Source organism: Haliotis cracherodii, unplaced genomic scaffold, assembly GCF_022045235.1.
Source record: "Haliotis cracherodii isolate W230 unplaced genomic scaffold, xgHalCrac1.p SCAF_5, whole genome shotgun sequence".
NCBI classification, from domain to species: Eukaryota; Metazoa; Mollusca; class Gastropoda; order Lepetellida; family Haliotidae; genus Haliotis; species Haliotis cracherodii.
Genome location: NW_027266308.1, coordinates 66675472 through 66703042, shown reverse-complemented (window position 1 = coordinate 66703042; position 27571 = coordinate 66675472). Strand labels below are relative to the sequence as shown.

At 38.2% G+C, this 27571-nt stretch overlaps 1 protein-coding gene across 1 annotated transcript; it reads right to left on the bottom strand.

The window, feature by feature from the left end:
- Positions 1–706: 706 nt before the first annotated feature.
- LOC139443846 (uncharacterized) lies at positions 707–26798 on the bottom strand. Its single transcript, XM_071224746.1, has 7 exons — positions 26624–26798; positions 21680–21818; positions 20102–21275; positions 17505–18027; positions 7419–7548; positions 6083–6135; positions 707–768 (listed from the first exon to the last, which is right to left on the bottom strand). Exons 1-7 carry the CDS (start codon positions 26796–26798, stop codon positions 707–709), a joined length of 2256 nt encoding a protein of 751 aa, XP_071080847.1.
- Positions 26799–27571: the final 773 nt, after the last annotated feature.

The window sequence follows — 27571 nt, the reverse complement described above, 5'->3', positions numbered from 1 at the left end:
ATATAATATTGTGTAATTGAATCTTGTACATATACTCTATCGGATACTGCTATTGTAATTGCTGTGCATTTATTGGTATTGATTTGTAAAATTAGTGATTTTTTTACTTTTACGTACATATTTCTTTGTTAACACAACTATTTTCCAATGTTTACAAGTATAAAATATTCTAATGTATATAAATATCAATCCACTAAATGAGAGAAATATTTTATTAATTACCAAATTGGTGGAACATCCTTTGTCTCGATTCTTTATGACTCAAAGATGTTGTTGTAAATCACAAACACTTTTTACAATTATGAAATCAGAGAGTCTTATGAAACGATTTACACACACTAATATCAATAGTGATAAACGTTTTGTCACTGATACATTGGCATCCTTTATATCTACTGCACTTTTTATCTAATTCTAAGCAAAATGTTAGTGTAATGAAAAATCCCAATATACTATGAACATCAATCATATTTTGATAAAACATGTTTGTTTTATCTGTGTTGCAAATACGACTGGCATGTATTCTGTTCCAACATTCCAATAGGAAATATATCAGTTTAATTCATATATCTATATCTACATGATGAATGTTGAAAGTCATCAATGTTTGTTTGAACAATCCTTGCCAACGGGCAGTTATGTCACATGATTGCTGTGAAAGATTTCAAAGTCTCTGTTGCATGTTGAAACTGAGTCCTTTAGCGATCTACCTCTTCTTATGGGAGGAGGGCTGTGGTCGACTTTCATAATTGGCGATAATAACACCAGCTGCAGGAGAGGATCCATTCATAGCAACGCCATCAGAAGATGCAGTAACACAGAGCCCTGCATTGTTACACGCCTCTACTGTGCTGTAATACTTCACTCCAGGGATGAAGGCATGTGTCCAGTTGTAAGTAAAATATGTATGTAAGATATGTCATGTGTATTCACATGTTAACAGAAGTTATGAAAATATACTAAGTTAACAGTCAATTAAGAACAACATTAATGCTATATAGTAACTTGTCTGAAGTCCAACAGACAGAAAAGGCTGAACGTCCAAAACACGAGGTGAAGTTCCCTGTTTGTAGCCCTGGCTCCCAGAGTGAGGGTCGTGAAATCCTGTCCAGTGGCAGCCTAATTCCGTTGTGCTTGTTTGATAGTCTACCTCGTCCCTAGAGAAATGAAAAATGATCAATTTAATGGTGATATATTGCAAAAACTAAACGAAATAAAAATGGAAATGGCAATAAATCTACATTTATGAATGTAATGCAGCCTTTACAGGAGCGACGTGCAAGCAGTAAAACACAGTCAATTTGTCATAGGAGAATGGTTATAACACAACTTTTTGAAATGTCACAGATTAAAAAAGACGATTCACCTTAATGTCATCATAACCATACACAACACATGGTTGTTAGGTGTCAATGGTGAACGACTTTTAATTAGGAGATAAACCTACTGTGTTTTGAAATTTGATATAGTCCCACTGTAGAGTAGATACCTCTTTATTTCAATTTTGAACCGAGTGCTTTACCTTTACTAGGTTTATCTCCATTCTACCATGACATAAAATAAAGAGGTATCTACTCTACAGTAGGACTAAATCAAATTTCATAACACAGTAGGTTTATCTCCATTCTACCATGACGGCAACAGCAGTTTGAAAACGGTGCTCTATTGCAACGCCTAACAACACAGGTACACACGTCCCCCCCAATCTTAGAACATTTCGAAAATTGGTTGTGGCAGAACTTGACCGTGGCAGAACTTGATCACGGTTACTCACACCTCACAGGTGTCAATGGCTGACAATCTTGTGTTTACATTCTCTGTAACTAGTTAAATGAAACAAGATGACAACCCGATCTATGTTGTGGTTCAACATTAACCTGTAGATTTATTGGGATTGATCAAGCCTGCTGGCAAAAAAGATTACAAATGGAACTAAGTATGACTGAACAGCCGCTTTTTATGCTGTAGACCAGCCGGATATTTTGAAACGAGGTAGGGCCTATCCGCATGGTGTGACCTGTCAATTTCAAGATTTCATGGATCCAAAGCTAGACAGTGACAGAACCAGTGGTCCAGAAATAGTGGGTCGTTATGATTTTCTTAATTGTGCGTATTCCGAAATGAATTTCATCAAATTTGATAAGCTGTCACTTCAGTTGGGACATTGTTTTCGTCGACTTTCGAAAGGGAGTGTTTTCTGATGGACTTTTAAATCCCCTCCTGCCAAATCGTAACGGTTGTGGTTGACGGAGATAGCAAAGAATATCGATCACAAAAAGGTTTGTACACAACATGTTGTCATGAAAAAAGTTTTTTAAAAACAATTTTTATAATGCTCCATTTAACTTTTATTGTTGGTTGCTTCAATGAGGTAATAGCTTAAATTGTTCCGTTCCATAGAACATTTCCCTAACAATTTCATAAACATTTCATTTGTATGCAAAAGATATGCCTTTGTCAAATCTTTTAATGTCATCATCGAAGCTGTAAGGGTTGCAGCCTAGAACGTCCAAAATATCCGATATCAAACTTCCGTATTTCCTTTATTTGATACTACGTCGTCTATTAATTGTGCGAGAGTCCTTGACTCGGCGTGTATTAGAGCCCTGGCTGGTATTAAAGACCAAGCGTGCATTAGAGGAAATATAGATACGTTTTACAGTTCATTTGGGGGTGATTGATCGGCAGCCATTTTTTTATGAATCGATATGTAGGCTAGGAATCTATGTTTTCATACCCACGTATTTTGTGAAAAGGCTTAATATATTTGAAAAGGGTTCCCGTAGCAAAAAGAAAACCTCTTTTTAACCAATCAGATTGAAGCATTCATCAATGTCATGGTAGAATGTGCAGATAGGTTGATGCAGAGCGTTGATGGTGGCGTATAAGTTAAAGATATGCAGACAGAAATTGTGCAGCAACAACAAATATGTTAAGGCTTCAACTAAAGTTATGGTTTTTTTCATAATTCTTCCTACTGTTTACCTGAATTCTGACTTCATAAACATCTCCTTCAATTAATCTATCATCAAGGCAAATATTGGCAGATTTCGTCCCTGCAGATGTCGTGTCTCTGGGTTGACTCATGTGAAAATATTCAGATGGTAGGACTTAATGCCACTTTAAGGATCGTTTTTATTCCTCCAGTGGATGTGAAATGTCTTTGTCCTTACTACTTCCTTGTGCGGGAACAGTCCTTTTGAATAAATCTCACCCCATACAGGTCGGCTATAAGTGAGGTCAACTACTATTTAGGGAGAAATACGCTCTGACATGTGACCGACATGGTCTTTAGCTGAAAAATATCAAATTGGTGCATTATATTATTATAAACTGACGTCCAAAAGAAACTTTACCAACTGAAAATATAAATTTCAGACAAAGTATACATTTTTTTCGATGGAAGTCTATCTAAAACACATAACCTAAATGCAACAAGAGTGTACGCAGAAAATGTTAAGCGTCTGTTACATGTTTGCGAGACAACACGCGAAAAAGTAAAAAACACGTGCACCACGGACAACTGCAAATGCACCTGCGGGTAAGGGTATAAAACGATTGCAACGGCAAGTCAGACATCCACAGAAGAAATGCAACGACCCACAGTCGAACAACGTGAACGAGCCTTGGGTATGGTACAGATGGGAGCCACCCACGCCCATATTGCACGAACCTTCGGTTGCGTCCGTGTTGCCGTTACCAACTTGATGCAACGTTACAGACAGAGAGGGCGGACCGCTGACAGGCCAAGAACAGGCAGACCCAGGGTGACCACGCCCCATGATGACCAGTACTTGCGTACCTTGCACCTCCGAAATCGCTTCCTGACGACAAATGCCTTAGGTCACAGGGTTGGTCGACAGACAGTGGCCAGGAGACTCAGGGCTCATTGAATCTTGAGGACAGCTATTGACAGCGCAACATCGTCGTCTGCGATTGAGATGGGCCCGGACTGTACGACGTTGGCAACGACGTGACTGGCAGAGGGTTGTCTTCACTGACGAAATTCGATTCTGTATGTTTAGGGCTGATGGAAGACAAAGTGTTTACCGCCGATGGAGGCAGGAGGTCGTACCATATGGTGGAGGGAGTGTCATGGTGTGGGGAGGAATCTGTGGGCAGGAGAGGACATCGCTGGTCATCGTTGACGGAAATGTGACAGCTCAGCGTTACATGGATAACATTCTTTGTCCAGTTGTCCTACCATTTCTCCAACAGCAGCCACGTGGTGTCATTTATCAGCCTGACAAAGTTGGAGCCCATATAGCCAGAAATGTCACAAACCTCTTTGAAGCCAACAACGTCAACGACATGCCGTGGCCTGCACGCTCACCCGACATGTCCCTCATAGAACACCTCTGGGACTTGATGGATCATCGAGTTCGACAACGAACACCCTCTCTAGCCAGCCGGCAAGAACTGATCTTGGCCCTCCAAGAAGAATGGCATCAAAAACCACGTGACGTCTGTGCGTCGAAGAGTTTTTGCGTGTATTGAGGCATTTGGTGGTCACACACGCTACTAATGACTTGTTATTGAACGTGAGCGATTGTTTATGTCTATTGTCCATGATTCTGAAAGCTCAAGTTTTGTACCACCCCAACTTTGGGGGGCTCAGACGTCATTTTCAGTGTTGATTATGTTGATATATTGTTTGTTTGTTGTTTAACGCCGCAATATTCCAGCTATTTGACTGCGGTCTGTAAAATAATCGAGTCTGGACCAGACAACCCAGTGATTGACATCATGAGCATCGATCCAAGAAATTGGGATCGATGACATGTATCAACCAAGTCAGCGAGCCTGACCACCCGATCCCCTTTGTCGCCTTTTACGACAAGCATAGTCGATTTTTGATAAATGCTGATGGAATTGGGATTAGTTAGAATCATACAATGGATGTTATTATTGTGATTAATAATATGTAACAGGACAGGCTTTGGGCACATTTAAACACCATAACTTTGCGTTGTGATTCTTTTATCATGGAGATATTGATGCTGAAAATACTGAAAAAAGGTGTCTATGGTCCCTCTGTCTGTCCTTTACGATCTCAGTTCGTTGGATGTAGGGAGGCGATTCACAACAAAATATTAATCAAGTTTCAACAGTTTATTACAGAAAAATAAAAAAAACGAAAAACACAACTGTAACAAAATATACATACGAACTCAACAACAATTACAAATCAGTCAATCCTATTTCTAACTAAAATTTACATTATTCAGCCAAAAGATCCTACTTACTTATACCTTAAGAATAAAACTCAGAACCAGCTAAAGCAAACGAACAAACCCCTCACTAACCCACTTTTAAAAAATAATCCCTACAGCATCCTTAACACAGTCTACGAGGACAAACAAACCACCCTTCCAAACCTCCGAACACAATCGGTCAATGTAGCTACATCACATAGCTTACATTATTTCCTAATTAAATCCACCCGTCCAACCCACCTTTATGACAGTTTACCCATGAATTCTAAAGTTGCCACATAATTTAGATCTTTATTGCTTAAAATCACCTCTGAACACGGTAATTTGGTGTGGTCTCCATCACCTGTAATGATCTTCCCGAACATGCAAGACAATGAGACCATTCGCGCCAATCTCTTATATACTCGCAAGGACACGTAACCTCTGGGTCAACACGTCTAAACGGCGCAGCCACTGGCTAATCCAGTCTGTCACCAACCAATCAGAGCGCTCTTACCATACGACCCACAACTGAAAACACTAATTCGGCATGCAGCTGACAAACGCACGTGCCCGCACGGGGGGCAAGATCTGAAACGTGCTGTACAAAGCGATCTACATATATATTGGTAAGCAGCTATTAACCACGTTAATGCTACCATCTATCCTACATAATCAGAGGAAATTTCAATATTTCTACAAATAATAATCACCTTTTCAGACAGCTACTGAACCTTTTCGAATATTGACAGATTTTTACAAATTCAAGATGGCCGCCAATTGAAAGATCGCCAACAAGTTTTCTATATATGAGTCCAGACTGAAATCCTTTAACTCTAAAACAGTGTGCGTGGACTAAAGTATAGTTAGCTCTTTTATATACGAACCTGCCTCACCAGAGCCCCAGCTGGCCAAAACATCCAAGATGGCCGCCAAGAGCCTGGCGGAGAGTCATTGAATATCAATACACTGTTGGTCTCTGATGACATATTTGAATGATTTAAACTTCTACACTGGGGTAAATATGGTTTCAGTGTGAGCTCAACACATTTTGAACCAAACTGTCCAGGAAGGCAAAACACACCTACAGCTTTTGATACGAGTGGATTGGTAGCGTCAGCCTTCTAGATGTCTGAAATCAGAACAAATAACTGTACAATAATTCAATATTTTCTTTGATTAATGCACTAATATAGCCACGTACATACATAAGTGTGTGTGGCTGCTTGTATGTGACCGGAATATAATACCGGGTTTATAGGGCTAGCACATCGAGATTCCATACCAGACCTCACTCAGACACATTACACTGAATCCAAGTCGATGTTTTGCCACCATAATGCCGAGTAATTGAAACGCCAACTATATATAACATAATCAAAGGATATCTAACTTGACATTATAAGAGCCAGGGTCTGCTTGCATCCACGTTGTAACTGGGCTGATATTTGATTCTGACTTGACGATTGCCTACTGCATGATGCAGCTCCGAGATATCTTTCTAGATTTTCAACACGCAATGCTTGCTGCTTCAACAGATATGTGTGTTCAATCTATAGTTTCATCCTGTATTACAGAGACGATATTCCCGATGTCTGACAGATAGATGTATCCATAGCAAGGTGATATAGAAGATGAAACAGTCTCTCCACCCGAACATTAAGCTCGTTTCGATGTGAAGTACCTGGCAAACATACCCGTGAAGATTCCGGGGTAACTAACTAATCCCAATTCCATCAGCTTTTATCAGCATGTATAAATAAACTGACGTCCAAAAGAAACTTTACCAGAGTTTGAAATCACTCTTGCTCAAAAACAACAAAACATACATGCATGAAGTAAAGTGTATTGAGAAGATCAACAACATACCTGTGAAGATTCCAGGGTAGAATAGGTCTTAAGCAACCCATCCTTGCCGTAAAAGGCGACTATGCTTGTCGTAAAAGGCGACTAACGGGATCGGGTGGTCAGGCTCGCTGACTTGGTTGATGCATGTCATCAATCCCAATTTCGTGGATCGATGCTCATGATATTAATCACTGGATTGTCTGGTCCAGACTCGATTATTTACAGACCGCCGTCATGTAGCTGGATTATTGCTGAGTACGGCGTTAAACAACCAACCAACCAACCAACCAACCAACCAACCTTGCAAACAACGTGAGAGGATGAATTGATGCAGACATTAAGGGTTTCCAGCCTGTTGACACCTGTAAACCCTACCACATCATCCATACCAGCTGCTTACCCGAAGAACCCATCCAGTGAGCACAAGCTGAGTACTGCTGGTGGAAGTCCACATCTATTAAGGAGTCTACATCCGAAGGATCTACATCAACATCAGCATCAACAGCTGGACGAGAAGGGAATAGTGATGGATGAGTCTGTTCTTACAGTGGTGATGTGGCCTTGTAAATATACAACTCAAAGAGACATTTGTTTCCCAGTTGCAGATGCTGTAGAAGAACAAGTGGATACTGAATACCGCCAGCATGTACCCAAGCTTTACACATCTTACTTGCTCCTGGGAACTATGCAGTATTGTTGTAACATAGTACTCACCCATAACAACCTCCTTATCATGCAGTTATCAAATGACATATGAAACCTGGTTGCTTGGAGGTACATTCTGATGGATTGGAAGAAAAAGTATCGAAGATATTAATTAGTCTCATATTGATATTTGAGTGGATAGAGCGTGTGCCAGGATAGCGGAAGGTCGTGGGTTCGATCCCCGGTCGCATCAAATCAAAAGACATCAAAAGATGGAACTTGCTGTTACCGTGCCTGGTGGTAGGCATTCAGGGGCTCAATCAAGGACTGGTCGGCTCGGAGTGTCATTGATGTTTCATTCGGAGGGGTATTCATGCTATTTTGTGGCATGGTATCTCAGTGGGCTAGCACTATATAATCGGCATTAGTCGGATACACACACATACACATGCATGCACGTTGTTACATACTTGTATACGTAAGTGCAACAATCTTGAACGCGACGCTACACCCATTTCACCTCACTTCACCTCATATTAATTAACTGTGTAATGGAATATTCAAATGAAAATTCATGCATAGTAACTCCGAGTTAGAGATATTATTCATAAAACATTGTCTAGAACGGCCAACATTTTGAATGAAGCATTTATTGTTAATGTCATCAACATCGGCTGATCGTCCTTCAGAATAACATTCTTAAACAGACTGTGACTTTGTTTTCAGATGTTCTTGCAATTACTCATTGTCAAGATACACACGTTCTTCCAACTTACACTCCCCTCCTGGAAGATGAACTTTAACAATTTAGAAGATTTGTATATTTTATCCAAAGAATATGCTTACATGTTTTTTTTAAAACAAATTGACAACAGCATTGCAGAAAAGTTTAAGGCCATGTGCAACAATGGTGATGAAGAATACACCTACGTCTGAATTCAAAAGATGTAAATTTAACCTTAGACTTACCAGCACGATATGTAACTGTAAACTGCTGATGTACTTCTTTAGGATCAGAGAATGAGTGATTAGTCCAGCTGACGTGACATGGTTTCCAACTATCTCTGTTATCTTGTTGGGGTGTCATCTATCACCAAAGGACCAAGTGTCCTCACTAGCGAGCCACCAGCCTTGTTTTCAGTCTTGATGTAAAACTTTGTACCACTATCAAAACCAGTTTCATGACTGTTGAAAACTGTCTTCCTATAGTTTGGTTTATAGTTGGCTAGATCTGGTTTGCTCTATGCCGACACATCATATCCGAACACTTTAAAGAGATTGAGAATTTGGCTTTCACTTTCAAGTTTGCTCCACTCCAGAACACGTAGGTGAGACGGCACATAAATTATAGTCACTTTAAGAAATGGTAGTTCTTTACACAGGCTATCGACTTTCTCTTTGTTTATGTAACCTGTGTATACTACAGGAAAGCGCAAGTTTGCATCTGTGATGTAATCCTGGCATCGTTCAAGAACCCTTGACGCCAAAGGAAGCTTGTCCATGGTCATGTCAGAGTTTATTAACCATGTTTAATCAACTATAATAATTAATATTTAACAATTAACTAATATAAACCTAACTGTGTCAAACAAGAATTAATAAAATATATAAATGATGTAACTGTTAAATGTTTAGGTAAAAGAATCAGTACATGTTGTGATTGGAAATTGATATTTAATCAGGACAAAGACAATTGTAATTGTCATTTTGAGACAAATGATAGTTTAGATGTAAAAGACGCAAGGCAAGAATTATATCCATCTGCAAAAAGTTTCACCTGGCGACAACCAACACCACAAAAGCAAGCTCTTTTAGATAAGTATTTATTTTATTGTCTCACAGAATGTTCTACATGCAGTGGAAGACTGCTATAAGACTCTTTTGGAAAATAAACTCTTTGTAGCAACGGTTAAAACGACAATTATTTAGACTCTAATTAAGAATTTAACATTAGTTTGGATGGGCTTGGATGGAAAAATATCGTAACAATGTTTCCTTAAATTTGAAGTCCTCTGGTTTCGCCGAAGAACATTGCAACAATGTTATTTTGTCGGTATTTGCCTGCTCTCTGTCACGTTTCCCCACTCATACTCAGTTACGCAAAGAAAATAGTTCTTTGAGTATATACAACGTAATCTAGAAATATGTCAACATAATTTCATTCTCTGAACAAATTTACAAACAATATTTGGGATAAATCAAATCCTAAAAAAAGGTTACAGGAAGGTGAACAAAAATATAAACATGACCTAGATGCACCGAGGCGAGGTCAACCTTCAAGCGCGGATTTATATATGACGTCATTTCGAGTCGAAAGGGAGCATGAGGATGAAATTTATAATTACTGCTGTTGAAAATGACGTTTTTGGAGCAGTTATGGAAAACACCCCGACTCATGAACCCTCTCATGACACTAGCAAATTGGGAATATCACCGATTTATGAATGTATTGCTTGTGTTTGGATAATCGCAAACCAATTCGGACGATGCGGAATGGACTGGTGGAACTGAACCGATTGCTCCGAAGCTTGTGTGTTTTGTGATAATTTTCAACGTCAGGGTGTGTTATATTTGGACTTTGGGATTTGTCGCGTGTACTGTAATACTTTGCTTAGCTGGTGTTTCTTGTCACCTGAGATGGACCTATTGTATGACCTGATACCATTTTCATTTCTGTGCCCCGTCACTCCTCATGTGCCGCCGCTTCTCGGCCTAGAATGCACGGAGAAGGTCGGCCAACTCAGAAACCGGAATAGTAGATTTCTAATTCCGTCTACGGATATTTTCTCGTCCCCGATGACCAATCAGTAAAACAGGTAAGCAAGTTTTCTTGTTTTGTTTAAAAAAAATTATGTTTATGTTTTATAGTTTCTCAAAATCTTAGATTTTTCCCCGATACGATAGTGAATCGAGTTTTAGTTTGGGATTGATCAGAAGCAGTCGCGTTTGCTCTGTGTCAGCGGCCACGTCTTAGCAGGGTACTACCAGGTTTTCATTGTTGCTGGATTCCTGTCATTACTGAAAACAAGGCATCAAAGTCAATATCGCTTAATAAATCAACTTCGTTCAGCTCAGAAATTTTACAGAATTAATTTTCTTTACTTGCGTTATTAGTATTGAAAGATAGCCATTCCACATCCAAATCACCGTAAGGACAATCAATACTGTTTCATGTAGCAGCTAGACGACATTAAACACCAGAACCAAAGCAATTATTTATTTATAAGTCAGATGAAATGTTACAAGACCAGGCAAAAATACTAAATTAATTATTCTGCTGATAAATGCAAGGATTAAAAACAAAATAGAAAAAACGAGTTGGTCATAAACACCGATCGTGAATTCGGGGAAACCCCGGAAAGTAGTTCCGGCAAATGATCACACGATCAATTTCACAAAAAATTGTTCACATCGTGTGAACTCTTTTTGTCCGTTCACAAGTGTATGAACTCCAAATATCAGATCACGTGACTACCCCTTTAGCCAATCAGCATTAAAGAAACAGTGTAAACTTCAAAGTATTTCAATATGAAGATAAGACAGCCAAAAATGAGAGAGTATTTACAATAAATGACCAATTAGTCTGGTTATGGATGCTTTTAAATATTCAGAGGGGCTCAATTTCTACTAGAATATAGATACTTTTGAAACAAATCCTTAAAAATTACCTGAAAATGGAAATGGGACACAAATAGACACAGAAGATGAATTAATTCAAAAAGTAAGAGATTACTATCAGAAACTGGATAGAACTGAAGACTGCACCCAAAGCGATCTCCGATACTCTCTGATGTGACAACTCTTTTTCTCTCAAGGGTGAATTGACTTATGCTGAGGCACTTGAAGCATTGATAAAATGAAAAATAATATAAACCCTGGCACAGAATGGGATTTCAGCAAAATTAAAAAAAAGGGTGGATCATCATAGATTTTTGATAACTGCTCTACCTTATGCACATAAAAATGACGCTCTATTAGCAACCCCACTAAAAAGGATCGATAACTTGTATCCCAAAAGAAAATAAACCAAAATTATGTTTAAAGAATTGGCGCCCCATCTCCCCTCTCACATCTCATGAAGCATCCATTGTAAACAGAATAAAGCATGTTTTCACTTTATTTATTCATGAAGTTCAAAAAGGTTTTTCAGATGGTAGGTGTATAGGTGAGGTTACAAGAAAGATTTATGATGTGATGGAATATACAGAATGTTACAGAACACCAGGTTTATTGTTATTAATTGGTTTAAAAAAAATCCATTTGATTCTGTGGAAAGAAAATGAATGCATAAAATATGAACTTTTAGAATTTTGGACCAAGTATTCAATAGTGGGTAAATGTCTTATCATTGTAAATATCAAATCAAGAGTTTTGGTAATTGGATACGCTAGTTTTCTTTTTAAGTTTACAAGGCGTTGTTGCTAGGGGAATCCGATATGACCATATATTTATATTCCTTGCGCAGCAATCCTAGCAATAATGATAAGAAATAATAACACAATCAAAGTTATACAGGTGGTAATATCAAACCTCTGCTTGTACAATTTGCAGACAATACCACATGAAGTTAAGATGTATCTAGATAAATCTTCTCATCCTCAATGGGTACATTACATGTTTTTTTTGCAAAAACTCAATTTTGATATGGACAGAATAAAGACATAAGTTTTAAAAGTGACTGAAATTGTGTCTTGTTACAAACTCAGGTTATGTTATAAAGCATAGATTTTGACATTGATTTAGAAAATATGTTTGAAGAAAACTATACACACAAGTTTGACAGCAATATAAATGTTGGCAAAGAGAACACTGATAACTAGGGAAAGAAACGTTCTACTAAAATCAGTGTTGTTACCCAAGCTCAAACAAAAGTGTAATAGAAAAGAGTCATTCAAAATGTTTTCACTTCATCTGGACATCTTAACTGGACAAAGTCAAAAGGAAAATCATGTCATTACATCCTATACTTATATGGGGTAATTAGTGTCCCAGTGGTGGAAATGCTTATTGCTGTACAGAAACAAAGCTGACTAAGAGTCTGGTTTATGGTAACTCCACATGGTCAGCTGTCTTTCTTGAAATTTTAGTTAATGCGAATGTAATTTACCTGGCAGATGAGTGACTGAGTGAGTGAAATTTAACGTCACATCGGCAATATTTCAGCAATATCGTTACAAAACAGTTATAATAATTATATTTTAATTTAATAAAAATGCTGTCAACGATGGACAGTAAGAACACTAGAGTATCAAAGTTTCGATTTTAAAACTAGTTGAGAACAGTCAAAAGAATACACTTTCATTCAACAACACAATATAAAAAAAAGGCTATAGATCACCAGCAGCTAGAGTGGGCCCACCTCACTAGGGACCGTGGGGACTTACATTTCTTTTGCTACCTGCACGGCTCCCCAGCAGGATTTTCACCACCCCGTCAGCCGCTGGTGATGGGATGCAATTAAGGCAACAGTTAAAATAAACAAATATACTACGTTTAAAACCGATGTAAGAATAAATGTACTTGGAATGATGTGGTCTTACACATCCTCTTAGGGGGACAATAATTTTACGCTACTTCAACTCCCTTTGAGGATATAGCCACTAACAATCTAAGTTACATATCATACATTATCAATATAAAATATAGCTATTCAAAATTTATCAATAAGTTCAATTTCTTTTAAAAAGCCTATAATTAAATGAGAATTGATTCTATTAAAAAGATCCGTCATTGATGATGATTTGAAATATTTATCCCTGGTGATGGAAAACCTCTCAGATGAAGAAAGATTATTTGAAACATTTATGATCACTTTTGGAAAAATGTTATAGGTGGTCAGGACACTTGAATTGTTGTGATAATGTTAAACAATTTGCTGAAGATAAAATAAGCAAACCTTCCTGGTTTAATAATGAAATAAAACTTGATGGTAAGTCTATACACCTACCCCTACCCCTACCCCATTGGCATTAAAAGAGTATTGAATATATACATTACTTCATTCACGATGCAGGGAAATTATATGATCTCGATGAATTAGTACAAAAATACAGTATGAAGACCTGGCAAGGAGTAAAACTATCAGTATCCTGTTATTTACACAATAACAACGTAAACATCCTCTACTGCCATATTCTATATAAAGGATAAACAACAGAAAGGGAAACACGGTATTATATGAAGCCCTATTAAACTCTAAATCCAAAGTGTTACAGTAAATAGGAAGACTGTTAAGAAAAATAACAGCGAAACCGCATTATCGGTGGTTGGAGAAGGGAGCTAACTCCGTTTGCCTAATCGAAAGTTCGAGGTGGGCCCTCATTCGAAACTAAACGCACTTGTTGTTGAGAATATATACTACGTAAACAAACCCGCATAACGCACTCATAATTTGTCTATTTAAAATAAGTATTATGACTTATAATTGGATTAAAATGTACAAATAAGATGGCAATACAGCAGAACTCACTTCTACGAACATCGCCAAACTAGGTCGTGGGGTCATTAATATTCATGAGTTATTCCTTTTATGGAACACGTTCTCGGAAACGTTTGAGGCTTGTATCATGTCCGAGATCAATTCAAGTGTAGACATATGTTCAGGCTTATATCGCCACCAACACTTATGATTAGATTGATGTGTTATATTGGAAAAAGTAGAATGAGTGGTATTGCCTCTGTAAATTTAATTTCAAGTAGATTTAAATTTCTTGCTTGGTAGCTATTTTTATAAAACTAGTGAGGTCAGCTATGTAGCAGTTATTCAAACTTCAAAGACTTTTGTGCCTTTTATGGAATTAATGTCACACGAAATGATTTATAAAGATATTTCCCATCAATATTACAAAATATGAATAATATAAAATGTCACATAATGACAAACGTGAGCCCAATAGCCTAAATGACTTCGTCAACCTAATGAAACCCAGCGATTTAAAAATGTGGGCCCACCTGTTTCGATCACTATAAGACGGGAACAATGTGGGCCCACACTTTAGAAAATGGTTATAAGTAAGCCAAGCTAATGAAGCTAGCGATTTTTTAATGTGGTCCCTCCTTTTGAAATCACTATGACGGAAGAACGTCTACCCACTAGGCGATATACAAATGTGGGCCCACTTATTTCGATCACCATATATGACGGGAACAATGTGGGCCCACATTTGAGAAAATGATTATCAATATTTAAGTAGAATTTCGCGATTAATAAATGTGGTCCCTCCTGTTGCAATCAATATGACGGAAGAACGTCTGCCCACATTTAGGGATTGATTATCAGAACTAACGAAACAACCTAACGAAGCTAGGCGAAATACAAATGTGGGCCCACTTGTTTCGATCACCATAGATGACGGGAAAGATGTGGGCCCACATGTTAGAAAATCGTTATCACCACTAAACCATGAAGATGTACTGATGGAAACATAAATATATAATGCATTCAAACATTTAATTACGCATACGTTTTACCATAGGGATAAGCTGGGCATTTAATAGCTGGACCAACAACGTACAGCGTGGGTGACGCCATTACTCGCAAATACGAAAACAACGGAGATAGCTCCCGTTTGAAATTAGAGTGACCTCCCTTTCCCAATATGAACCACTGATAATGCGGTTTCGCCAGAATAACAGTATACACATATTGACTGGAAAACGTTAATCTTCTGGCATAAAAAATGCACACAAAGTACTGAATTATGATGATTTCAGTTTAGAGTTATGACTACTATTTTAAGTACTAACTGTTATTGATATTTAACTGCATGGATGGAATAACCAGTTTGTTCATTGTGTAAAAAAACATCCGAAAATATTACACATGTATTATGTATTCATCATTATGCTGCCTGTATATGGAAGAAACATTCAGATTGTCTTGGAAACATTACAGGAGGCAAAATTAATTTTAGTAATGAACACAAATTGTGTGGATTTAAAGAGAAGAATAACAATTCGCTCAATGCAAATATTCCTTGTCACAAAATCTATGCTTTTCACATAAAAAAGAAAAATTAAAACCATTTTATTAACTAATTCAAAAGATATTAAGAAATTACAAAATGTATACTCAACAACAAAAGTTCCTGTGACACCAATATTTTGGTGTATTTTTCAAAACATGTAAAGTTTGGTCTTCAATATTGTAGTACATGATTGGAATCAAGTCACAAAAACGCAACTGCTACAGAAAAGCATGCATTCCATGCAAATGGTGACTTTTATGCCAGCCCAATGCATATCACTACCCAAGAATGGGTACAAAAACATGTGCGTTAACGGGATTCCATATGCATTGTTTAGCATCGTGCTGACAACAACAACTAAAAAATACGCAATTATTCAACATTACGAAATGCCACGACTGTCCGAAAATGAGCGTCTGCGAGCCATTGGTATGCTTGAAGCAGGATCGAGTCAACGTGATGTTGCAAGACAATTTAACGTTCACAGAAACACCATTTGGTGTTTATGGAAACATTGGCAACAGACAAATGCAGTCAGGGACCATCCTCGGAGTGGCAGGCCATGCGTAACCAATAATCGACAAGACAACTGGATTCGAACAACACACCTATGAAATCGATTCCAGCCAGCAACAGTGACTGCAAGAAGCATCCCTGGTCTTCGACGAATATCTTCACAAACCGTACGTCATCGCCTCAGATGTGCAGGGGTTGTCGCCAAAAGACCCGCCAGACGTCCCATTTTGACAGGAAATCACCGTCAAGCACGTCTACAGTGGTGCAGACAGTGTCTACGCTGGACGGCCATGCAGTGGGGACAAGTTCTATTCACTGACGTGTCTCGTTTTCACCTCAGCCACAGCGATGGAAGGATTCGAGTGTACAGACGTCGAGGTGTACGTTACGTCAATCATTGTGTCATGGAAGAAGATCGGTTCGGGAGCTGCAGCGTTATGGTATGGGATTACAGCAAGACAGAGGACCCGTTTGATAGTGGCAGAGGGAAATCTCAATGGACAGTGCTACCACGACGAGATCATCTGCCCTGTTGTTCTACCGTTTTTGCGTCGTCATGTCCAGGCATTACCTTTCAACATGACAACGCCCGGCCTCATATTGCTCGACTTGTTCATGAATCTCTTCAACATCCACTGGTCAGTTCGGTCCCCTGATCTCTCACCAATCGAGCACATGTGGGATGAGATTGATCGGCGCCTTTGACGTCAAGCACGTGTTCCGAGAACTTCCAAACATGCTCCAGCAGATATGGACAGACAGGACCACAGGACTTTGTGCGACGCCTTGTCCATTCCATGAGACGATGTGTTGCTTGCATCGCAACCAGAGTTGGACACACACGCTATTTATTTGTAAATTGACATTTTGGTATGTTCATGTTATTTTATGAAATCACGCATTTTCTGAAGTCAGTACGGCAAATTAAACCATTTGAACACTTACAGGAGTCTTTTATCCGAACCGAAATTGTTTCATATTTGGTCAAAAATATCTTTGCATTAAATCTTATTCAGTGTCACAGGAACTTTTGTTGTTCAGTATATTTCATAATCAGGTTGTAATTATAGTTTCCATGCCTTCTGGTCTTCTTATCTTATTTAAAAACCCTGTATAAAATAGGAACATAACATTTATGATTAATATAACAACCATCCATGCATCATCTATGTATGAAAGTAAAATGTAAAATATTATGGGAAATGAAACAAAACAAGCAGAAAACAAAAAAACAACAATGTTTGATCAACTATGCAATGTGGACTTGATAAAGAAATTGCTTGGTGGACACTGGTGTTTTCAATCATACAGGGAGAGAGATAAAACGTGATACCATCAGAGCAGATAACAGCGGAGGGTTCAAGAGCGTGGTTGACAGCAGCAAGTGAAGTAAAATATCTACCTTCTGCAGGAAAACCTAGGGATAAACTTTCAGTTGTTGCTTTTTGAATGATGTTATGACTGGCATTTGTTTGCTTCAGTTCATCAATCGTAAGACATCTATCTGCTAACCCCACGATGTAATATCGGATACCACTCTCATGATCTATGAAACCTTGCCAACTGAGCAGTACATGTCCCTCACTGGTGTAATCTATGTCTGGACCATCAATGCTTCCCTCTTGAACAACGCCAACTTCAGGAGGTGACTCGTCAACCAGCACATCCAGGTGATCAAATTTCTTAAGCATGGCCCCGTTAGTTATGGAGAAGGTGAAGTAATACTCTCTGTTGTGTTGTCCTGTGTTGGTATTGTTGACTGTAAGACCAGTGCTGCCTAAATCCAATGTATAATTCTGGTATTCACAAGGCCCAACAGATGGACAGTAACAACCTGGCCCTCGAGGACAGTTAACCTGAAAGACAAATGTGTTCAGGAGATACATACAACACATTTTCAGATTTTCGTATGTTCAACTTTGAATACCACTCTCCCACACGACATATTTGTGAAAAAAAATCACAATCTTCAAAGGTCCAGCACATTTCGTAAAGCAATCTGAAAGCAAATGAAAAATGTGAACCTGCCTTACATGTTAAATATATTAATCTATGCATACACATGAGCACTAAGGTCAAGACAAACTTTTAAAAATCAGGTTTCCTTTTATGTCGAGCAATTTTCCAGCATCTCTACCCTTTGGTGTATACATTTCACAACTTTTTGGAGGCAACAACTGAGCATACTCTGACTGATCCGATCAACCATTGTATTACGCCCTTTGTAATCTTGGTATAAAGAGCATACTCAACTTGACATAAAAAATTGTCAGATATAGAGCTTCTGGAATACTGATCGACATAAAGGGAAGAGCTGACTTTTGTAAAGTTGACGTCATCCCTCGTGTCACACAGGATAGCAGGAAGTCTTGAGGATAGCTTTTTGTCGATCTGAATCTTTATGCATAGATCTGAATATGAAACAGATGAGGCGGTTTCACTGGTCTCTATATGTCTAGTCCATGTGGGTAAACCAGTAGTAAGGAATTTACTATTTGACCATTAACGAACGATATCAGATCGCCGATATAACTGAAGCTTAAATTAAACTCATTAGCCATATTTTGATTTTGTGAACCCGAGGAGAAATTCTGAATTATATGCATAAATAAACAGATCAGCAATGGGGGAATACTCCACATGCGTTTCATATTGTCAGAATCGTAAACTGGACTCATACGGCCCATAGTTTAACGTAATTACGAGGTATGGGTGTTTCTTCTAACTAACAATGCATGGTGTATGTACACTACAATATTTTGTAATAAAGTAATATTTGAGGTTGACACGATTTTGGAAAACAAATTAATATTTGGGTAAGATATAAACTTCTTTGAAATATACTTGTTTATTAATTGACGATAGAGTTTACACACAACCATAAAATGATACTCATTTTCTACAACATTAAAGTTACAAGATGTACAGATATTATTAGGCTATTTTTAAATATACATTTATAGATCTTTAAATTATATTTTCCTGCTCTGAACTGCGCTAGCGATACTCGAAGTTTTATTATTGTAACAGATATGAGATATTCTTCGGGTATATTTTGTTGTTTATGTATATGGTATATGTACATTTGCTATTTCTCAGTTTTCCTATCCACATTTTCTGAAAACAATCTTTAGCGCTTTGGAGTAATAATGACATAAACATCTTGACATTTCCAAAACCCTGATCCATCCATGCGTATCCAAGGCCTAAACTGAAAAGGATGATTTTGATATTTGTTGCCCAATTATTTTTATTGCGCAAGTGACTAGCATTTTGATCCAGATAGAACAGCATGTTATAGGCTTTTACTGGGTATCGCGTGGATGGAAGTCGTTAGTTTTAACCAATAATTTATACAGCGTTTAAGCGAAAATATATACAATGGATATCTGCCACATTCTCCAAGTACAATACCTTTTGGGGTGGAGGATCGAACCCTAGTTACACGTTTAAACGCATAAAGATGAACGTTTTCTATTCACCCATATTTTCTATAACCCCATATTTCTGATCCATAAAGTAAAATTGGCATTATCTTTGTATAAAAAAAATTTGAAAGTATAAATTACAGGGCAGATGATCATGTTTTAACAAACTTTGTAGGATTGACATGAACACTTTCTTAGCTTTACAGGTGTAGATTCCAGATATTTGTCCAACTCAAAGTCCCAGTAAACAATATTCCAAGGTAAGTATAAATGAAACTATCTCTATATGTGCGTCTTTGTATATCCATTTCTCTAATGTTGATACTTTCCCTCCGCTTTTAAAAACCCGCACTTCAGTTTTACGGACAGTGACCACTTGTCACAATACTTTTCTAAAAGATTGATTTGACGTTGAAGACGAATAACCGAATCAGAAAGTCAAGAGTAGGTCAAAGTTTTAAATTATAATAAAAATATAAACACCCTGACTAACTTATATTACCTGATCATCAAGTTTCTTAACAGGAAGTGCCCCGTTTCCGAGATCCGAAGCCTCATTTGTTGTCCCAAGCGCCCATAGCACAGATGTGATCCCACTGTGGACATCCCATGCTCGAAACTGAACAACCATCGTCGAAAGATCTGTGTTGTTGTGGACGTATATCTGACTCGTTCCATCTCTCACCAGCCAGGTATCAGCAATATCAGCCACACTCCTGTCTATGTGCACCACAACAGATTCCACTATGGTGTTCAGCATAATGTCCTGAGCCTTAATCCAGACTTCATATGTTTCACCATCCGTCAGATTCAGACTAAGACTCAAAGACTGGTTGGTAAAATCAGGAACGGATTCCCACGACGTGTTTGAACCATTGTTGAGACACCATTGATACTTAAAACTGGTGATACCATGGATACTCTCAGTGCCCATGACAGGTAAAATGCCTGTTACTTGATCATATTCACCTGATATTGCATTGCTTGTGTCTGGTTTCACATGGGAAAAATAATCATTCGTTACATAATGATCATTATGATAACGTTCGTTCCAATCTAACTGAATGTTTCCATGGTGAATTTGCCAAGTATATCTAGTGTCTGCTGACGCAGATGTCACATTCAATACTCTATTTGTATTAAGCACAAGTTTAGATGAATTATCATACAACAGAAAACGTCGAGCAAATCGGACATTTCCAGCAACATCGTGGACTTCCAAATATGTAACATACATGGCAGGTTCTGCTGGGAGTGAGACCGAGATATTCGTATTGTTTCCTTTCAGCTGATCCAATTCAAACACATGGTTAGCATAGTCCACATCCAGCGTATCAAGGCCAAGGAGTTTCATACCATAAACATCCACCTTAAAGTACTTCACTCCTGAGGCTTGATCTTGTTTCCCAGACTCAGGATAGGGGTCTACCCAGCCTGACACCCCAACAGTGATGTTAGGAGATTTAGTTGCTCTTGTGGATAAACGCAGGGGACTGTCAGAGGAACATGGGAATCTTGAATCTTTTGTACAGTGAACAGGGGCAACGTTGTCGTACCTGAAGCAGATGGTCTTGCTTTCCTCAAGGGAGTTAAATATGTTGTTGCCAAGGATGTGCCCACTGAAGTTCTTGTATTCAAATGAACCCCCTGAATAAACCTTAATTCGTCCACATAACCTGAAAGCATAATTTTAAATGTGTACACGGTAAAGACATGTTTAGTGTTGATAATGACGGAGATGAATTGCAGTGATAATGTCATGTGCGTGTGTGTTTTTGTTTGACAAGTGGCGTGATTCTCTCCTATAAGTCCTCTCCAGGTCTTTGTAATAAAACAAACCAGCCGAGTAAACACTCCTTGGTCCATATAGCCTAATAATACATGATAAACGTATCATTTTTCACGTAATTGCTCATAATTGTGTAATCAAAGTGCATGCATGGTCAATAATATCAATAAAAAAGCATATCAACCCGAAATTGCATACTATATTTACATATTACAGAATCTGTTGATAATCATATTAACTCATTCATCATGGTGAGGGACGTATCTGTAAATCAATAGTAACCCTAGTTACCATTCTCCATTTTGCAGGGAAGATGAACCATTCAATACTTTGTCACATGACATGAGTGCTGAAGGTGTGGATGACGAGAGAGTCGCGTTGCAGTGGCCACCTCCCCTCAACGTAGTGGATGACAGAGTCTGTTCTGTACCTTTAACATAGAAAGAAGTTTGTTAGGTAAATATTCAAACACAAAACATATAAAATTCGCTGTCCATGGTACTTTTGATCAATACACTTACATAAAAGGTCATTCTGAAATTGAGTGGATGGCGACAAGGAGTGGGATGTCTAAAGTGTATGTCAGACATATCATAAAATGCATAACCATGCGTAATGATCAAATGAGTAGAGTGGTCCATGTCCATGACAAATAACTACCATGTATATGGCCAAATGTTGTTGAAACTGTTAATTCTCTGGAAATCCTCTACGAGGTAGGACACGTTAGTGGAGAGAAGATGATGTCATATAACCTAACAGTTGTATTACTGGGGGATATTCTTCCTGGAGGACATTTCCAAATTTGACGCATTACGGACAACGATAATGTCTGACGCAATTCATTATTTTGACATATGTTTCCGTGTTTTTCTGCTCAACAATTGGCTTGTCTTTGCATGTGTTTGTGACAGTGGCACCGTTGGGGTCGGATACTCTCATCTTTTACGGGAACATCTGGTACCATTACTATTTGAAAGAAAGTCATAAACACATGCGTATGATATAATCGGAATCGTACTATCGATGCAGAGATTTAGTTCTATGGGATATGGAACAGGTTTTGTCAATGTATTTACATGTTACTCAGTGGTCAGACACAGAGACAGTTGTATCGTCAAAACAGTCCCTTGACAAAATTCGAATTCAGTTTAATAGAATAACTATGCCGTGCGGGAGAATACTATACAAAGTTGAAAAATCAAATGTTTTGTCATAACTGAGCATGATTCCTTTTAGATACATTCTTCGTGTTTTTGAGAATCCACCTAGTACTAATTCCACGTGTTTCAAATATGTTCTGTGAATATAAAAAAAGACCTTCTTGATTTTAGTTATCCCAAATGGTAGCAAGTTGTTGGGCGATATTAAAATAACTGATCAAGGTTGTGATTATCCACTGACAGAAATAGTTAGTGAAGTTTACTTATTGAATTGAATTTCTCTATCGACTTAAACACTACCGTGTAAGTAGATTTTATTAACCAATTGCTTAATTAACTATTGTAGTGGCCTATCGTAGACTAGAACAATGTACTAATCATTTGAGATTACTATTCATGTTTCAAAGAATTATATTTTCATAATTTTCTAACTGCGGTAGTATATTTACTAAGCTTGTAGTAGGTTTTACTACACTTCAATAAATGGTCGTTTCTTGGTCATTATGCACTCCATGTTGACAGCTGCTGAATACAATTTGCAAACAAACACGTAAATAACAAATGACATACACAATACAGGTGAAAGATAATATATAATGATTTGCCGTTCGGTTTAAGGCCAGACCGCTCGGATCCGATGTTGAAAAGGTCTAACCTATTTTAACTATGGTTGACATTCATTCAAAGAAACCTCAAATGTTCAAACATTGTTTGGATAACCACAATTTCAAATATACTCTTCAAAACAAGAAACTTGACATTGACCTTCAATATGTAATATAATGCGATTTATCAAAATAGGACACAGAAACCATAATTGAAACACTGTTTGAAGATCAATGTACACAATGTTCAAAACATTAGTCGTGTCACCTAGACAGACACACGTTCACGATACAGTTAATATCACAGGGGTACAGAAAATGCCAGTATCGGTTGTGCCAACCACGTGCATCAATCACCGCTTGACACCGACGACCGATAGATGCAATCAAGTTGTCAATAACACCCTGTTGGATGTGCTGCAATGCATGCTGAAGTGCATCAAGAAGCGCCTGAAGTGTTTGGGGCGGTGGATTCCTTCTGCGAATGCGTCGATCCAACTCGTCCCACAGATACTCAACCGGGGACAAATCTGGTGACTGGGCTGGTCAAGGTAATATCTGGATGTTATTGTGCTGTAAGAAGTCCTGACAAACACTTGCAACATGCGGTCGAGCGTTGTCCTGCTGGAACTGTCCGCCGTGAACGTTGACGTGAGGAAGAACGTAAGGCTGTAGGATCAAGTCTCTGTAACGCACACCTGTCAATGCATCTGCCACATGCACGAGAGGCGTCCTACCACCGTGATGAATTCCGGCCCATACCATGACACTCCCGCCCCCAAATAGGACAACCTGCTAAACGCAGGATCCTGGGCTGCACACTATTTACAGGCGGTTGCGTTTGGATAAAGCTGTAAAATTTATCCCCAAACGCTAGGTTTATTTGCTTTGCATGTGTTTTCGCGAATTATAGACACATCATCTTTCTGTTTGACTTATTTGGTTCTCATTTAATGTAATTATTTTAGATATTTGGCAAAAAGTGGTTTTACATCTATGTCAAGTTTCTTTTTTTAAAGAGTTTATGTTCCAGAACGTTTAAAGCTAGGCTTCACTGTGGGAACAGTGTGTGCGTCGGCCCTATGTGATGTACGTGAAATGTGTTCTACGTTTGTAGAATTCACTTGACTTTTTTCTCAGTGTCAGCAAAAGAGATGTCACCTGCGATACTACGACCAAGAGGTCGGTAGCAGTATGATGAATCTTAGCAGCCACAAGTAGAGTTTATATCATGAGCTGTAAGGTCCGGGTTCTACAACATGTTCCTATATTTGAACAACTTGGATCATTAATATATAATTTGACACATTATTTGAAACAAATGTGTGTCTGAGAATGTTACTGGAATTAAAAGCATCAATTCGCTAGTTAACAAATTTGTTACCAAAGGTTAGCATCTTTCTCTTTCTGATTTGGTGGAGTTTATTTCTTGTTTTGCCAAACGTTTCAAAACAATATTAAAACGACACTCTGTAGTTGATTCTGTGTGCTCTTGCTAGTTGTCAAATGCTAAAGTAGTTTGATTGCTTTAAACAACACTGAGTATGGTATTGTTCGTACTATTCTGTGGCAGTGTATTGTATTGTTTAACAATGATTGTAACTGTGTAACATTGTTACTGTTGATATTCGGTAGACGCTCACATTCCATTGTGTTTGGACAGTGATAAGTCGTCAGGAAATAACTATAGATGCTGGTGTGGTGTGTAAACTACCGGTCCGGTATATCGCGAACGGTGATAGTATGTTACCTCAAATTCAATGTTCTGTGTTGTGAGGGACTGTGTGGAAATTCCCAATAGCATGTTGGGCTGTATATATAATGGGACAAGAGCGTGTTTAGGTATCTCACACGCAGTTTTCATCACATCGGAACTAGCTTTCGTGTGAGGATCGCTGACAATCACTCAGCCTTTTGAAATCCCCAGTGTATTTTTTGTATTCGATACCGACAACTGCCATCATGTTATCATACTGTCATTGGATATTGTACTGTGCTGTGCATTATAGTTGCTTTGCAGTAATGTGTATTGATTTTGTAAACCTAGTTACTTTTTGTAATACATATGTTGATTGCATACCGCTTATTGGTTGTTTATTTGTTTCACACGAGGTTCTTTTAGTATTTATTCTGGATTAACATATTCTTTCAATTTGGGAATCGTCACGTGACAGTACAGTGGACAGTCCGAATTCCAATGTTTTTTGAAGGAGGAGCAACACATCTTCAAAACTGACGTTGGCAGTTGCTTGTTCAGAAAGACTGCCAATGTACATATGTTTTGCCATAACATCCATATAGTGATCAACGCCTTTTCACCATATGCAAGTAACATTTATTCAGATCAGTTGTATTATGTCTCGGGCATGGTTAAAAATATAAATTTAATGTGAAGTGTCCATGATATGTAGCTTTTCCATTGGACAAGAGACCAGTGACATGATCGGTGACATGATTGTTGACATGACAATGCATTTCGACGTCTCTACGTTCAGGAACTGTGATTCTTGAAATGACGTAAATACAGACGGCATATTTCGAATTACCTCGGTAAATCCTTCTAGAATAAATACACAAGAAAAAAATTCTGATAATTTAGACAATTCAATATTAAATTCTGCGTTTTTGCATACATTTAAAAGTATCCTCGCTGCGACCCATTGTAGGAACCAAATGAAGAAATGCGGACCCAACCTGTCAACTTTATACGTTCCTTGGCTGTCAATAACAGTCATCAATAATCTGCTGCCATCTATAAATTTTCTTCAGTATCTATTCTTCACATCACTATATTCACCTATGAATGATCAGCCAGTTGATTAATGATGACAAACACCTAATAGCCAGATTCGATGACAACTTCGCAAATCTCCCCGTAAATCGTGTCGGCCATTCTGTGACTTAGACGTAATTCCTAGCTACAAAACCACCACTACAAAAGAATTTACTGAAGACCTTTTTGACCACACATATACTTATGTCGTTTTTAAGAACTATTTATTTCTGCGACACAGCTGGTTTTTGCATATCTGTTAGTTGAGGCATGAAGTAACACGTATTATCTGCATGTTTCGAGGTACAAAAAGGGGGAAGTAAACAAATGTATGAATTGATTTCGCAAGCTGCGACGTTCACACAGTTTGGCCCTCTCGCTCCAATGAACTCACCCAAAGTGAAAGTCCAGCCTTAAATTGTTTCTGTAATTAACCGATCTTGTCCATACAACATATCAATCTAAGTCATCAGTATCTATTCCAGAAATGATGTCCTTATTCCAAAAAACCTTGACATGTATACGATTTCTTTTTTTGTACTTCATGATTTTGTGATTGCAACTTACTAAGGTCTCACTAACTGATGATGATGATGATGTGGTTGTTGTTGCTGCTGCTGCTGATACATCCCAAATCACGTTTTAAAGCAAAAACATTTCACTCATAGGATATTTAGTCCAACATTCATTTTACCTGGCAGGCTTCTTGTTACTGTCACGTTGCTATCCACGATGCCAATGTAGGTTCGACCAAGATACACAGGCGGAGAGGATGATACTTTCTGTTGAAAGTCAGCTGTGATTTTGAAGGACATAGACTCAGGCTGTATGTTGATATATACGTCTGTCTGTGAATAACAGTCGGTCATGATGCCAATGCTGGTGCTGTTCCTGATGTTACCTCTGTGGTCTTCTATTCCAACGTCGCAGGTGAGCAATGTGGCCTTTGTGTCAACTACCCAAAAAGTACACAAAACGCACTTTATGTGAAAGGAATTCATGCAATTTATAAAAACATTTATCATATAATTGATAGGTTTCTGGGCAGGATAAAGCCAACGGATAAAAGTAATTTCCATTGGGATCATATGTGAATATAGTTGCCAATATCAAAGGTCATGTAGGGACTACTTTCAGTGTTTCAGTCGCGCTTGTCATTCGGCGATCGAGTCAGAATTTACCATCGGGAATATAGGGAAACTACTGGGGTAACTGGTATCATTATCAAAAGAACTGTCTAATGTACTGAAAATCAGTGTCTTTGTGTTACATTTTATAAGTTTGAGCAAATTTGGAGATATAAATTGCGAAACAATATTGCGAGGGCACAAGGGGATCAAGTTGCCATTTCTGTGCTTGTAGACCTCTGCGACTTGGAACCTTTTCCACAAATTAAAATAGTTTGATTTGGCCGAAATATGTTACCTTGTTTCGTTTGTGTGTACATATGACAGCACTTCCTAACGGTATGACAGGACAGGCCGACTGTCAACAACGTCAGACCGTGGCTTCCCTTTGACAAAGGGCAGTTACTCTAGCGAACAGACAGATGGATTGCCGCGAAAGGCAAGTAAAAACAAGTTGTGAAGGCAATTGTTATTTTCGTACATGTTGTTTCGCCACTGCATAAGAAACAGATTTT

Excerpts from the sequence above, each read along its gene's own strand:
- LOC139443846 (XM_071224746.1), bottom strand. The coding sequence starts at position 26,798 with ATGACCGACTGTTATTCACAGACAGACGTATATATCAACATACAGCCT. Across the intron at positions 21,819-26,623 it reads AGTAACAAGAAGCCTGCCAG|GTACAGAACAGACTCTGTCA; the intron begins GTAAAATGAATG and ends TCTATGTTAAAG. Across the intron at positions 18,028-20,101 it reads TTAAGAAACTTGATGATCAG|GTTAACTGTCCTCGAGGGCC; the intron begins GTAATATAAGTT and ends TTTGTCTTTCAG.